The sequence below is a fragment of the Mandrillus leucophaeus genome, unplaced genomic scaffold, assembly GCF_000951045.1.
Source record: "Mandrillus leucophaeus isolate KB7577 unplaced genomic scaffold, Mleu.le_1.0 Scaffold131, whole genome shotgun sequence".
NCBI lineage: Eukaryota > Metazoa > Chordata > Mammalia > Primates > Cercopithecidae > Mandrillus > Mandrillus leucophaeus.
The window spans coordinates 5,907,124-5,920,891 of NW_012101266.1; the positions used below are offsets into that span (position 1 = coordinate 5,907,124).

The following is a 13,768-nucleotide window of genomic DNA, read 5'->3' on the forward strand; positions in this document are numbered from 1 at the left end:
GTGTGTATACTTAAATATATTTTGACAGAAGGTATGTGTGTGTGTATATATATACATATATATAGATATATATGTCTTCGACTTATTTCCACCTAGCCTGGGGCGTATTCTGGATAGTTTCAATTGACAAAACAGGCGCTCTCCGGCCTAGGAGTGGAATCCATCCTCAGTCTTCGCAGGCTCCTCACAATTCTCCGTTTGAAGAAATGTCCCTCTCCTTCCCTTTTCTTTTCCTTCTTTACTCAGCGTCCGCCCCCGCAGCCATCTCCGCCGACCCTTTTTGTCTACGTCCCAGCGTCGCGAACCACAGCGGCGGAGGTGGAGCGGGGAGATGCGTTAGGCCGGACGGCTAAAACGCGCCGCAAAAGTAGGGGAGAGATTGCGCTGAGCCCACGTGAGCCCTGGGACGCTGGAGACAACGGGGCTCTTGGGAAGGCGCGGAGTCCGGGGAAGCAGGGCATATGCGCGTGGTCCGTGTCCGCAGAGTCTCCCCGCCTCCGCCCTCTTTCTTGGGTGGCTCTCCGCCTCGTCCACCCTCCAAGGGCCGTTGGTACATTCCTAGTGACTCCAAGCGCTTAAAAGGGGCCCGGGAGGGTGAACCCCACAGATCTGAACCTGATTTATGTGCGCGCCGCATCTCCAACCAGCCCGGATCCACTGAGCTGCCAGCGGCGGGGGGGTGGGTCTCTTGCTGTCTTTGCGACGACATCCTTACGTTTTGGCACTCGAACGCTGGGTTTGTGCGTGTGTCTGCTTAGCGGTCTAGCGGGCTGTTAGGCTCCCTCGCCCCCAGCTCCTTGTTTCGCTCAGCTACTCTCACCGCAGCCCAGCAGTGAGACGCGCACGCAGCCGGCTCCGCACGAGATGGAGCAGACCGAGGTGCTGAAGCCACGGACCCTGGCCGATCTGATCCGCATCCTGCACCGGCTCTTCGCCGGCGATGAGGTCAATGTAGAGGAGGTGCAGGCCATCATGGAAGCCTACGAGAGCGACCCCACCGAGTGGGCTACGTACGCCAAGTTCGACCAGTACAGGTGAGCGCGCTGCAGCCTCAAGGCCAGGCGGCGCCCACTCGCCCAGTCTGAGGAGGAATGGACGTGGGGCACGCAGCCCAATGTGACTGGCTCGGGAAGCTCGGGCCGCGCTGCGCCAGCCGCTCGCCCCCTCGCTGGCGAGCCGCAGGGCTGGCACGACTCGCTTGGGGCTCCGCGGCCACAGCGAAGGCGGAAGGTGGATCATACTGGCCTTGCTGGCCTCCGGCCGGGGTCTGCGGACAGGCGCTGGGAAGGGAGGTCACAGTGCGTCTGCGAGACTTTCTGTTCTCTTCTCTCCCGCAAACCCCTCTGCTTCCAAACCACCAGTCCTCCTGCCCCTGGCCTCGGGAGCAGTGCCCACACTCCCAAGCCATCGTTAGCCCCCGGCGCGGAGATGCGGAGAGACCGCACTCAGGTTCCGGCCCGCCTGGCAGCTTAAGGAACTGTCTGGTGGTACTAGCGGAGGGTGCTCCCAGGAGAGCACTACATCAGCCGTCGGGAGAAGTGGGTGATGATGAAGAAGACAAGTCACCCACGTCAGTTCTCCGTCACTGCGCCTTCTGTCGCCTGCAACCGGGCACCTTATAGCAGGCATTTTTACTCATGTAAAATAGCTTCTTGTGGCCGTCAGCTGCCACTACGCAATTTCTGCTGTTCCCTTTCCCAAACCAACTTCCCCGACTGCGGGTTTATTCAAACCACTGCCAGGTTTCGCAAATTGAATATTCGACCGTCGTTTTTTCTCAGCCCCCAAACGATCTGATTTCTCTTATCATTGGTTCTGAGCATCTACAATGTAAATTAAAGACTCCTACTTCCCAGATGTATTTGAGTGAGGTGCCCTGGTAAGTTGACTTTTTTGCAGCCCCTGCTTGGCTTGGTGATTAAGTTGAATCTGTCTACCAATCCTCCGGGGCCAGAGGTAAAATTTAATCACCCCGAAGTGTGAGAGGTTCTAGTTTTTCTGAGCAGCCAGCGCATCAGTCTTTATGGTTTTTTGGGTTTAGGGTTGGGAGAAAGGGGTAAGTGAAAGAAAATAAAGAAAGAAGTAAGTTTGTTTTTCTTGGGAGCAGGTTCTTTTAGTCACTGTTTAACAGATAGGATATTTGGTAAAGTTTTGTTGGCATGCGCGGTTTCAACTGTATTTTAGGATTTGAAATAGAAAAAGTGAAGCCCACTAAGGATCCCATTTTTCATATACAAGTGACTTGAGGAAATTCCTTTGGCTCCTGTCAGCTCAGTTCCTGGTAGAGCGCTTCTGTAGCGGTGAAAGCTACCAGAGAGTCTAGCTTTTAAATTTTCTTGCATTTGCTCCAGGTAATTGAAGATTTGTTATCGGACAGGTAGTCTTCCAGTTACTTGACACATATGAAGAATGGTAGGCAATGAAGAGGTTGAATAACTTGCACGAGGTCTTCTATCGAGTAGCAGGGTTAGCATTATTGTTCCAGAGCCTACACTCTAAACCACTATTAAACCAGGACAGGTTGTAACCGTTTTTAATCTTTAATCTTTAGAACAAGTGTATTTTCAAGGACCTTGAAGTAGTCTTGATTGACAAACTCTAAACCTTTTGAAGGGCAACCAGTCGGATTGATTGGTCTTTTCACAGATATCTGAAGTACAGCTCATTAACATAATGGATGTAGTCCTGAGCAGGCAGTTGTGGGAAGACAGGAGATGGGAGAGAATTCAATTCTACAGTATTTTTTGCGTTAAATAGATGCCTAGCTCTGTGAGGGATTCTGTTCTCTGACTTCGGGAGGGCCAGTGCAGAAGAATCAAAACAGAATATGCTCCAGTGTGGTCCAGGCTGTGAATTCTTTGAAAGAAGCCTTAGAGAAGCAAGAAAGATTATCCTAAGACTTGTGAGTTCCTTCTGCAGGAACTCAGTTTACTGTGAATTGAAGGTTTTGTGCACAGCTTCTTGTTAGGTCATAAAGAGCTACAAAGTAGAGAAAACTGAGGCTAAAAAGCACTTAATAGGATCGTGCTCTTCGGGCACCTGGGGGTGGGGAGGAATGGGACGGGATGGAAGGGGCATGCTAGACAAGGGTTAACTGATGACCAAGGGAACAAAAACTCCCCAAAAATGGAGTAAAGACCCCTTTTCTTTAACGTGACAGCCTAAATGAATGTCATAATTATGAAACTTTGCTAACTACATGCTGTCAGCAGTACACCTTGGACCAATAGAAACTTTGACGTTGATTTTACTTTTTTCCTGGTGCTATCGTTATGGTCGTGGTTTGCAGTTTGTTGTTGTTGGTGGTGGTGGTGGTGGCTGGTTGTGGTATGTGTGTCTGTGTGTATGTGTTTGCCAGTTACTGGTTTCTCCTAATTGTAAGAGGTTTAGAGGGTTCTTTACTTCACTAACGTAGTCTTCTTTGTTCTGGTACTTAGATCAACCCCCACAGAAGACTTTTCATTATAAGGGCCTTTGAATGTGGTTTGTGTCTAGGCTTTAGTGAAACTAAGAATTCTAGAACAGCTATTTAATGAAATCTTGTTTCTCAAGTCCTGATTTAGCTACAGGCAGAAAAAGAAAAAAAATACAATAACAACATTCTTGCCTGAACCAGTAATGCACTTTGGAAATATTTTTCTATGAGAAACTTACTCCAGCAGTTTGAGGCCGTCACATTGAGAAACATGCAATTTTAGTTTTTTTCCCGTTATTTTTCCCGTGCCATTAATTAAAACTGAGCAGCTACCTCTGTAAATGCAGCAGTTCAAAATTAACTGTGAAAAAGGATTTTTCATTTATGTTGGATTTCTAATTAGAAAACTGCATGCAAAATTGCTTAGAGGGGGAAATGTTAACATTTGTGAATAAATGGTACTTGGTGACACACTTACTTTTTCCAGTGCTTTTGTTTCAGCAACCAAATTAAAACTTGTGAATATATTGGTTTTTTTTTTTAGGTATACCCGAAATCTTGTGGATCAAGGAAACGGAAAATTTAATCTGATGATTCTCTGTTGGGGTGAAGGACATGGCAGGTAAAATAACTATTCATTCACAGATATTTATTACAGCATGTGTTCTAGCATATGAAAAGTATAGTACCAGGCTAGCCACAGGCCTCACAAGTACTAACAAATCTCTTTTTTTGTTTTTATTTATTTATTTATTTATGTTTTTTGAGACGGCGTTTCGCTCTTGTTGCCCAGGCTGGAGTGCAATGGCACAATCTTGGCTCACTGCAACCTCATCTCCCGGGTTCAAGTGATTCTCCTGCCTCAGCCTCCCGAGTAGCTGGGATTACAGGCATGCACCACCCTGCCTGGCTAATTTTGTATTTTTAGTAGAAACGGGGTTTCACTATGCTGGTTAGGCTGGTCTCGAACTCCTGACTTCAGGTGATCCACCCACCTCGACATCCCAAAGTGCTGGGATTACAGGTATGAGCCACCACACCCAGCCCTCATTTTCTAATTACTTGTTCATAATGTTCCCTAATCCCAACAAAAATTCTCATGAGAATTAGCACAGGGCATTCACGCATACACCACACATATTAAAAGCAGCCCCCAAAATGAATAGTAAATCAAAGGAGGTAAGTAACCCCCTTAAGTTAACCATACTCTGTTTTCTATGGAGTTAAATTCTATGTGAAATTGTGTTTACACTTCACATTTGTGGCATTTGAGGTGTGTAAACAATCGTGGGACCAAAGACCAAAGGATGGAGAAGCTAGAAAATCATTGCAAATTCAGAAAATTGCTTTCTACTTCAAGTTAATTATTTAGTTTCTTTACTGAAAAGGCAGTTTATACTGTTTCCTTGAAACTTAGCTCCTTAATTTGTCTTTAGTTTCACGTTTGACAGTCTTATTATCAACTAAGTATTACTATCTTTCTCAGTCTTTTGAGAATGGTAAAAGCAATAATTTAGATCCATTTTTATGAAAGGAAACATGAATTTATAAGTGTTTAGAAAGTAGGTCTGTAGAGTGCATTTATTTACTCATATGGAATGAAGTGTTTCCATTCATTCTCTCAATATTTTTGAAAGCACATTATGTCCAGAGTGGGACTAGGCTCCGTGGATTTAGGAAACAAATTCTTTTTATGGTACATATATAGATTAATGAAATTCAGTATATGAAATGAATACCCAAAATGTATAAAGATACATATATTTTAATTAACCCTGTAACCACGACTGCCTCATATACTTAAATACTATTTACTCTAAGATTGCATAAAAAAATCCTTTGTTTCCTCAAATCCAATTAACTTTCTCCCACCAATGTTGGAAGGTAATCACAGGTAGAGCACTCTAAATTGGCACAGTGTTAACATTTTATGTACAGTGTAACTTTAGGATGGTAATACACATACAGATACCTTCTCTCCTTACAGCTCGCCAAAGGAAGGAGAAAAGAGAAAAGCCTTGGGGAAAAAAACATTAAATGTTAAGTGGATCTTCTCAATGTGGTACAATTACTGTGGATGATTGTCTTAATCCTTTCTAAAATTTCTCTAATGTACTTTCATAATCAAATTCTAGCCCAGTTTAAGTGAGTTATATGTATTTAGGGGAAGATAAAATGTTGCTGGTTTTGTGTTTCTATTATCAAAGTAGTATAACAAAGTTAATAAAACAGTTCTTTAGTAGGGGTATGCATCAAAATTGTACTTTTTATATTAATTGATATAGATGGCATATTATTACTTTACCCTGGACATTGTTGAACTGTAAATTGATAACATTTTAAAAATTCATCTGAAATAGATTTTGGCTGGGGAGATGGCTTATTGATGGTATGTAGGTGTCAGTTCTGGGAAGACTGTTAAGTGCAGGTCTGGACACTAGACCACCTACTGAGTTCGACTGTCATTTTGTGTACATGTAGCAGTATTCATGATCATACCAACTCCCACTGCTTTCTGAAGATGCTACAGGGAAATCTAAAGGAGACATTATTTGCCTGGCCTGACAAAAAATCCAATGAGATGGTCAAGAAGTCTGAAAGAGTCTTGAGGGAAAACCAGTGTGCCTACATCAATGGTAACATCTTATTCTTTTTCTAAGGGCAAGTGGGAAGAACCATGACCTTTTGTCTGAAATATTGGTTACTTATACTTTTTATGCAGTAAAACCTGGATCATGAGTCATGATTTAAAATAATTTGGAAATGACTTAAACATTAAACCTGGGTTGGAATCACTTATTGAAAACATGCATGCAGATAAGTATCCACTGAAAAGTCATTTACTTGCCAAGACAAGACAGTTAAAATAAAATATGAATTTACTTCAGTGGAGTCTTTCAACAAAACAGATCAAGTTGGAAACATTAGCTTTGTGTTAGAGAATAGAACAAAATGTTCTGTAACTAATTAAGAATGCTAGCTAGTCTCTGTTTTTCTAAAATACGTATAGCATACCTAAAAAGTATCCTCCAGGGAAATTTTACAAAGCACATTATTGGCTAGTGATTTATACATATCTTACCAAGATGTCATTATCTTTTCTAAATGAGATATGGGATAGCCAAATACTTTTCAAGAGAGGCAGTGATTAACTTTCATATTCCTCAAAGGAATAGTAACTTTCCAAAAAGCTCATTAAAATGTATATGAGACAGATAGTTTTTTATTCCAGATAGTTTTTTATTCCCATTTACATATGAAGTTGCCAGTACATAGGAAGATCAAAATAATTTGTCCAAGGTCACTCAGCTTCTAAGTGGCAACCAGAATTTGAACCTAAGCAATTTGATTCAAAAACCTGTGCTCTAATTCAGCATGTACCCCACCTATATAAAGTATTATAGAGTTTTGGGGGACTTTTTTTGGCAAAGCTAGTTTTTTTTTTCCATAAATCTTACTGGCCTTGATATTTGGCCTGTATGCAAGTCACTTGCAAAGGTCAGATGGTATGGGAAGTTTTCCCTCATTCACATAACACAAGGATGTTAGTTTCCTATGTGGCAGGAAGCTCTGATTCATTTACCCAAATAATGTGAGGCTTGCTATCTATAAGGCACACCAGATTTCCAAGAACAATGTCTGTTGTCTGTATATTCACAATAAAGCCACACATCTTTCAGAATAATTACTTCCAGCTGGAGTCAGAGTGCTTGTGAAAACAGGTCAGATCTTTAAGAATACGTAAGCTTTTTCAAGGGTCTTCAATGCAAAATCCTATAGAATCCAAACAGATAAGGAAGTGATATACATCAGGGATAAAGCTGTGGTGAGGCCTGGTATGAACTGGAGTATACAAGCCTCATACTAAGGTGACAGCAGTGGCCACCTAGCTCCAGTGAAATCAGCCTGGTTTCTTTCTCCACAGAAGTTGGAAATTCTGCATTTTATATGAAATTTTGCCAATCAGTAAAGTATTGGGTGGGATATGTTAATTATTCTGTAGACTAATTACCCAAATAACTTAAAAGCCACAAATTTTCAACCTCTGATTCTTACAGATGCAGGAGTAGGGGTGGAGATGAATAGTGATCAGGGGGAAGGATGTTTCAAGTACAAGGAAGAGCACAAGTGAAGGTACAATCGTTGTGAAAAATGGAAACTATTCCAGCATTGGGGAAAGTAAAGAAAGAAGAATGGGTTTGGTCAGTGGATTAGCAGGAGAGTAAAGTGAGCTCAGGGTATGGGCCTGCAAGACCAGCTAAAAGTAAGGACTTTGTTTGGTCAGCAGAGTTGTAATTGGGAATATCTTGATCGATTTGGTAGCAGCATGCAACATAGGGTGGAGGAGAAGGGAGGACTGGGGCAAGGAGACCTAGTTGCCTATTGTAATGGGCAAAAGGTCGACAGGGCCTGGACCTAACTGTCCTTCATAAATATCCCCAAGAAAAGTCCAGTATTACTGTGACAGAGGGTACACCATGACCATAAAGGAAAAAGAAGCAAAGATCAAAATATAATAATAATGCCTGGATTATTAATAGGAGCTTCTCTAAAGGATGGGCAACTTGTTTTTGCAGGGTCTTTGCTTGCAGGATTGTCAGCATGCATTAGATAATGCATGAACCTGCAGTGGTGAACAGTTGTTCAAAACTATGCTTAAGCCAGTATATTATGAACGCAACAAGCTACAGGATCAAAGAATTTGCAGGTCTGAGAATTAGGCCCCAGTTTCAGAAATAAGGAAAATGAAAGATCCTAGAAGGTGTGACTTGTTCAAAGATAGCTTCGCTAATTAGCTAGAAGTAGAACTTAAGTCTTCTGGTTCTATGCTTTATTCTTTATGATGTGCACTCATGGAGCTAGATCATGAAGAAAGCACAAAGCCACATGGGTTGCCTACATTAGTTACACTAAATTCATTACTTGATTAATCCTTGAAACTTTCTTGTAACTATGTAAGTTTATTAACATTTTTAATTGAGTATTTCATCTTGTTTTTTTGTTTTTTTTTTTTTTTTGTGTGTGTGTGTGTGTGTGTGTGTGTTTAAATCTTCTTGAAGCTCTCTCTCCCAGGGCCTCTTGACTGCTTCAGCACAGATTGGTTGATCTCTAGGCCCAGGGTGAGCTGTGTTCCTGAGATTCCTTACAATGTAAGGCTTACATTCTCTCAAGCTTTCCCTTTGCTGTTTCCTGTGGCTGGATCCCCTCTTTCCTGATCTCATGATTTTTTTTCATTCTTGGTTGATGCCCTTGTTTTGGTGGAGCATATGCTCCAATGGCTTCACAAGAAAGGATTCATGGAAGGTAAATTTTTAAGACCCCATGTATTTAAAAATCTCTGTATTCAACCCTTACAACTTGATTGATAATTTAGCTAGGTATGGATTATCACCTGGTAAACATCTTCCCTCATAACGATGAGGGTAATTCCTTTGTCTTTTAGTTTCTAGTGTTCTTATCAGAAGGCTAGTGCTGGCTGGGTGTGGTGACTCACACCTCTAATCCCAGCACTTTGGGAGGCTAAGATGGAAGAATTGCTTGAGCCCAGGAGTTCTAGAACAACCTGGGCAACATGTTGAAACCCCATCTCTACCAAAAACACAAAAATTAGCAGGGCTTGGTGGCAGGCGCCTATGTCCCAGCTACTTGGGAAGCTGAGTGAGAGGATCACTTGAGACCGGGAGGTGGAGGCTGCAGTGAGCCAAGATCTCACTGCTTTACTTCATCCTGGACAGCAGAGTGAGACCCTGTCTTTTTTTTTTTTTTTTTCCCCAAAAAAACAAAAACAAAACAAAGAAAAACCTGGTGCCATTCTAATTATTGAATCTTTCTATGAAACCTTTTTTTTCTTTCTAAAAACTTTTGGGACCTTCTCTTTTGGTGCCTTCTCTCTATCCCCAGTATTCTGAAATTTCATAGTGATGTGTCTTGTTTGATGACTCATTCATTGTGCTGGGTACTCAGTGGGTTTTTTAATCTGGGAGTTCATGTCCTTCAACTCAGGAAAACATTCACAGGTTATTTCTTTGCATTTATTTTAAAATTCTATTTCTGAAACTCCTATTTAGATATTAAACCTCTTGAACGGTTCCTCATTTTTTTTCTCTTTCTTTTCTATTTTGTCTTTGTCCTTTTGTTCTTTGAGTCTTCCTCAGCATTTCCTGCCAACTCTTTTCTGGTTTCTGTTTCTTCAACCTCTTTTTGTATTATGGTCCCTTTTATGGTATTTTCTCTTATTTCTGGGAAAAAGTTAATGATAGGCTTTTGAACACTTCCCCTGAATAGTCTCTGTTGCAGGTTGCTTTTTTGTTTGCTCTGACCTCTGTCTTTCATACTAAAGGCCTTGCTCAAATGTCTGGTGACCTTGGCGATTTGCTAATATTTAAAAACCAAGAACAAAAAAATTAATTGGTAACCCTGAACATGAGTGGAGCTTGTCAACTGGATTTCACTTTTTGATAGTCTGGCAGAGCCTTTTCCTTCAGGAACTTCCAGCAACAATATCTTTAAAGCTGTTTTCTTGAGCCAGTCAGATTCTCTGAGAAGCTGCTTCCTATCTTCTGCCTGGAAAGAAAAATCTTGTCTGGCGGCATTCTTGCAGCTAGGTGATGACTAAAGCAGGGATTTTTACCATTCAGTATGGAAGCTTTTGTTTAATTCATCTGTTTTTCACCTGATTGCCATCAGTCCCAAGTTGATCTCTTACACCTAGAGACTAGATCTTAGTCTGCTGCTGAAAAGAAAGAAGAGAGAGAATTGGTAAAAGGGTTTTGAGACTCTACTTCTTAAACAGGCTTTAAACCAGTTCTTATATCTACAGCCCTATCTTTACCCTCATTTCCGTAAGTACCTGGTGCTGTCAATTCCTGTGCTATTTGGAGTTTCAAGATATAAATCAGGTTATTTCTTGACTTTCCCCATGGATGGCTAAGGATTTAGCTTTCTCTGCTCTGTAAAGCTATCCATCTTACTTTCCAAGCTTTCAAATTTTTGTTAGTGTTTTCTCTTTTCCTATTTTGTCTTTGTATATTGATGTCTTTTTTATTTTTTTACTGCCATTAGAGAGGGTTTTCAGGAAGGAGCAGAGGCTAATGCATACATGTTACTTACTATCTTTAAGTACAAGTTCAATTCTAATATCTATTCCATTTGCATCAAAATTGATTCATGATCTCAGATGACTCACAGAAATTTTACCTACAGCTGTTGTCTAGGCTCCTTTATCTATTTTTCTCTCTTGGGTATTGTTTAGATTCCATTGGCTTACATCGAGTAGAGAACATCAGCCATACGGAACCTGCCGTGAGCCTTCACTTGTACAGTCCACCTTTCGATACGTGCCATGCCTTTGATCAAAGAACAGGACATAAAAACAAAGTCACCATGACATTCCATAGTAAATTTGGAATCAGAACTCCATATGTGAGTATAATTTCTTCTAGGTTTAAATGCTTTGTAGGTTGGCACTATTACACTATATGTATGCAAAGAACGAGATGAGTCTTAACTCATGGGGAAGGCCCAATATATCTTGATTGTTTTATTTAACTTTAGAGACTATCTCTTCAATTTAGTTTTGGAAACTTATTATGTTAGATCCAGAGATTATTTGAGAAACTTCAAAATGTGTGCTTAAAATGTTTTCATTTACTTGGGAAATAAGAGTGAAAACTATTATTTGATATAACTCTTACTGCCATAACTTACTATTCATAGGTCTAATTTGCTGGGCCAACAGGAATAAGTTGCATAGTCAACCTTTGTAAAGGTTATTCTGATGATATAACTAAAGAAAATTGTCTGTTTTGTTTGCCAAGGTTGCTTATTCTTAGAGTTGTTATGCCATTTATGCCACAAATAAGAATAAACTATACTAACAAGTTCCTCCTTGAGAAATAAGCATTCCCCACTAAAAGTAAAAAGGCAACCAACACTAATATAGCAGGGCAGTCTTCTACCTCTGAAATAAGTTTGTCATTTAGAGGAATAGTCTTTTTATTTAATTATCAGAATATCCAGAAAGGGACAATGTGTGAAAATGGAGACCAAAACAATCCTTATGAGTCTTAGTGAAAGCACAGCCTCTGAGGGAAGCCAGGGCAGAATTTTCTCATTATCACCCCACTTCATCTTTATCTTCCACATTCCAAACCCTAAGAGATATTCTTATTACAGGAAAAACAAGGCTCCCTTGCCCTTGCTGAGTTTTCATACACTGCTACAAAAGCAGAACTATTTAGAATGAACTAAAATATCTTTTGTAAAGATTCTTACACAGCTTTCTTTTTTTCCCTTTTTTACAGGCAACTTCGGGCTCACTGGAGAACAATTAAGGAGCACCAAACCCTCTGAGGTTTTACTTTAAGCCTCGCTGTATGTTTGCCTTGGACAAAAAGGCTACCTACCATGTGCTATCCAGTAATGTACTTAAATAAGCCAATACTTAGATCTACTGTAAGGCAGATGCTAATTATAAGCATTAAGTAAGCAAGTAGTGCCCTCAGCTACTGCAGAAGAAAAGTCCCACTAAGGAAAAGAAAGTCTTGTGATTTTTAAAGGCAAGTTTTCAAGTGCTCTCCTAGTTCTATCCTCTGATTCCATTGAATCCATACTATGAGCGTCAGTGAGGGTTTTCATAGCTTTTGGAAATACTTTGGTCTCTGAACTGTAATTAGCAACAAGTAAAAACAGAAACCTCAAACATCAAATGCTTGCTTTGTTACCTGGAGGACTAACCGTAGATGTCTTTAGTATACTTTGTATGTTCTTCATATTGGAAGATAATTTTGTGAATCTGTAGATTTTATTTTTTCAGTCTTACCTTACGAATTCCTTTTCTATGAATAATAGGGAGGAACTTACAGCACTCTGCCATTGGGTAATGAAAGGAAGTGCAGAGGATTTAGAAAAGTACATGCTCCCCAAACCACAACAAACCAAAACATAAACTCACATCTGTGTCCCATGGTCATAGTCAAAGATTTTGTACGGCTAAAATTGCAAAATAATTTTAATAAAGTGGATTTGAACACAATTTGAAGTTGTCTTTCTGATTAATGTGATACAAACTTCCCATAAATCAGTTTCGTAGATTTAGATGTACAAAAGCACTGTGACAGATGCTTTTATGATGTAAGAATATGAGAGAGCCAAAAAACATTCAAAAACAACTTACCTTTTTGGACTTAATTAATATCTTCACTAGTTGGTCAGAGACACCAACCTGAGAGCCTCTGGCTGTAGTGTGGCTCAGACATGGTCAGTGTTGCCTGAAAATTGTGTGTCTATACATGTATGTGTTTAAATATGGATTGGTTTTCAACATGTAAAAACTGGAGATTTTGTAGAAGTTGAGGGATTCTAGCTGCTCAAAATTTGAATTATCTAGAACACTTGGTCTGCACTGCATTTTTATTGGTATTAGTTGGCTAGGCTAGGGTTTGCCTCTTAAATGGGCTGGCCCTCCAATCTGCTGCAGTCCCAAACTCACCTATTTCCATTATTTGTTACCTGCAAAGCCTGCATATGCATTCAAGTTTGCTCTTCCTACTCTAAGCAACTTTTTTAGGAATATCTGTCATAATCTTAGAGCTTATTAATTCTGGGAATTTAGTTAGCAAAATCCTTTAAAAATAGTTTCTGTGTAGCTCATTGGTTACTTGTTTATATATCTCATATTAGTATTTATATGTTAGCTTCCTCTCATCCTTTAGAAAGATTAACACTTACTGAATGCTTGCTATATATTAGGTATTGTTATAAGTTGTTTGAGCCTACTAACAATTCTGAAAAGTAACCTTATTGAATTGGTGTATTTCTGCTGCTGTATGTAGCACATTATCACAAACTTAGTGGGTTAAAGTAATGCAGATGTATTATTCTATAGCCCTGCAGAAGTCTGTTGCACAGCGCTAGAATCAGTATTATAAGGGCTGCACTCCTTTCTGTAGGCTGGGCAGTATCTGTTTTCTTGTTTTGTGGGTTTCTTTTTCCCTCAGCTCCTAAAGACTGTCCAGTATTCCTTGACTTGAACATCCTTCCTCCATCTTCAAAGCCAGCAATGGTGGATTTAGTCCTTCTTCTATGTCTCATTTACTTCCCCTTTCCACTTTGGGGAACTGGACAATGTCTCCATCTCAAGATTGTATCCTTAATCACATCTGAGAAGTTGTTTTGTTTTTGGCCACATGAAATAACATTTCTAGGTTCTGAGTATTAGATATCAGTGCCTTTGGAAGACCATTCTCCTGATCACAGAGTTACATCCCATTACAATATCAACCCAGAAGTCCAAAAACCTTGTCTATATATCATTCTCTAAATTAGGTGTGAGGGAGGCTCTTTTTACCATCC

The 13,768-nt window shown here is 40.3% G+C and overlaps 1 protein-coding gene across 1 annotated transcript; it reads left to right on the plus strand.

Annotated features, from left to right (window-relative positions):
- Nucleotides 1–314: 314 nt before the first annotated feature.
- CDO1 (cysteine dioxygenase type 1) lies at nt 315–12,449 on the plus strand. The gene is made up of 5 exons (XM_011972868.1): nt 315–1,034; nt 3,960–4,037; nt 5,897–6,051; nt 10,668–10,837; nt 11,719–12,449. Exons 1-5 carry the CDS (start codon nt 865–867, stop codon nt 11,746–11,748), a joined length of 603 nt encoding a protein of 200 aa, XP_011828258.1. The 5' UTR covers nt 315–864; the 3' UTR covers nt 11,749–12,449.
- The last annotated feature ends 1,319 nt before the right edge of the window (nt 12,450–13,768 follow it).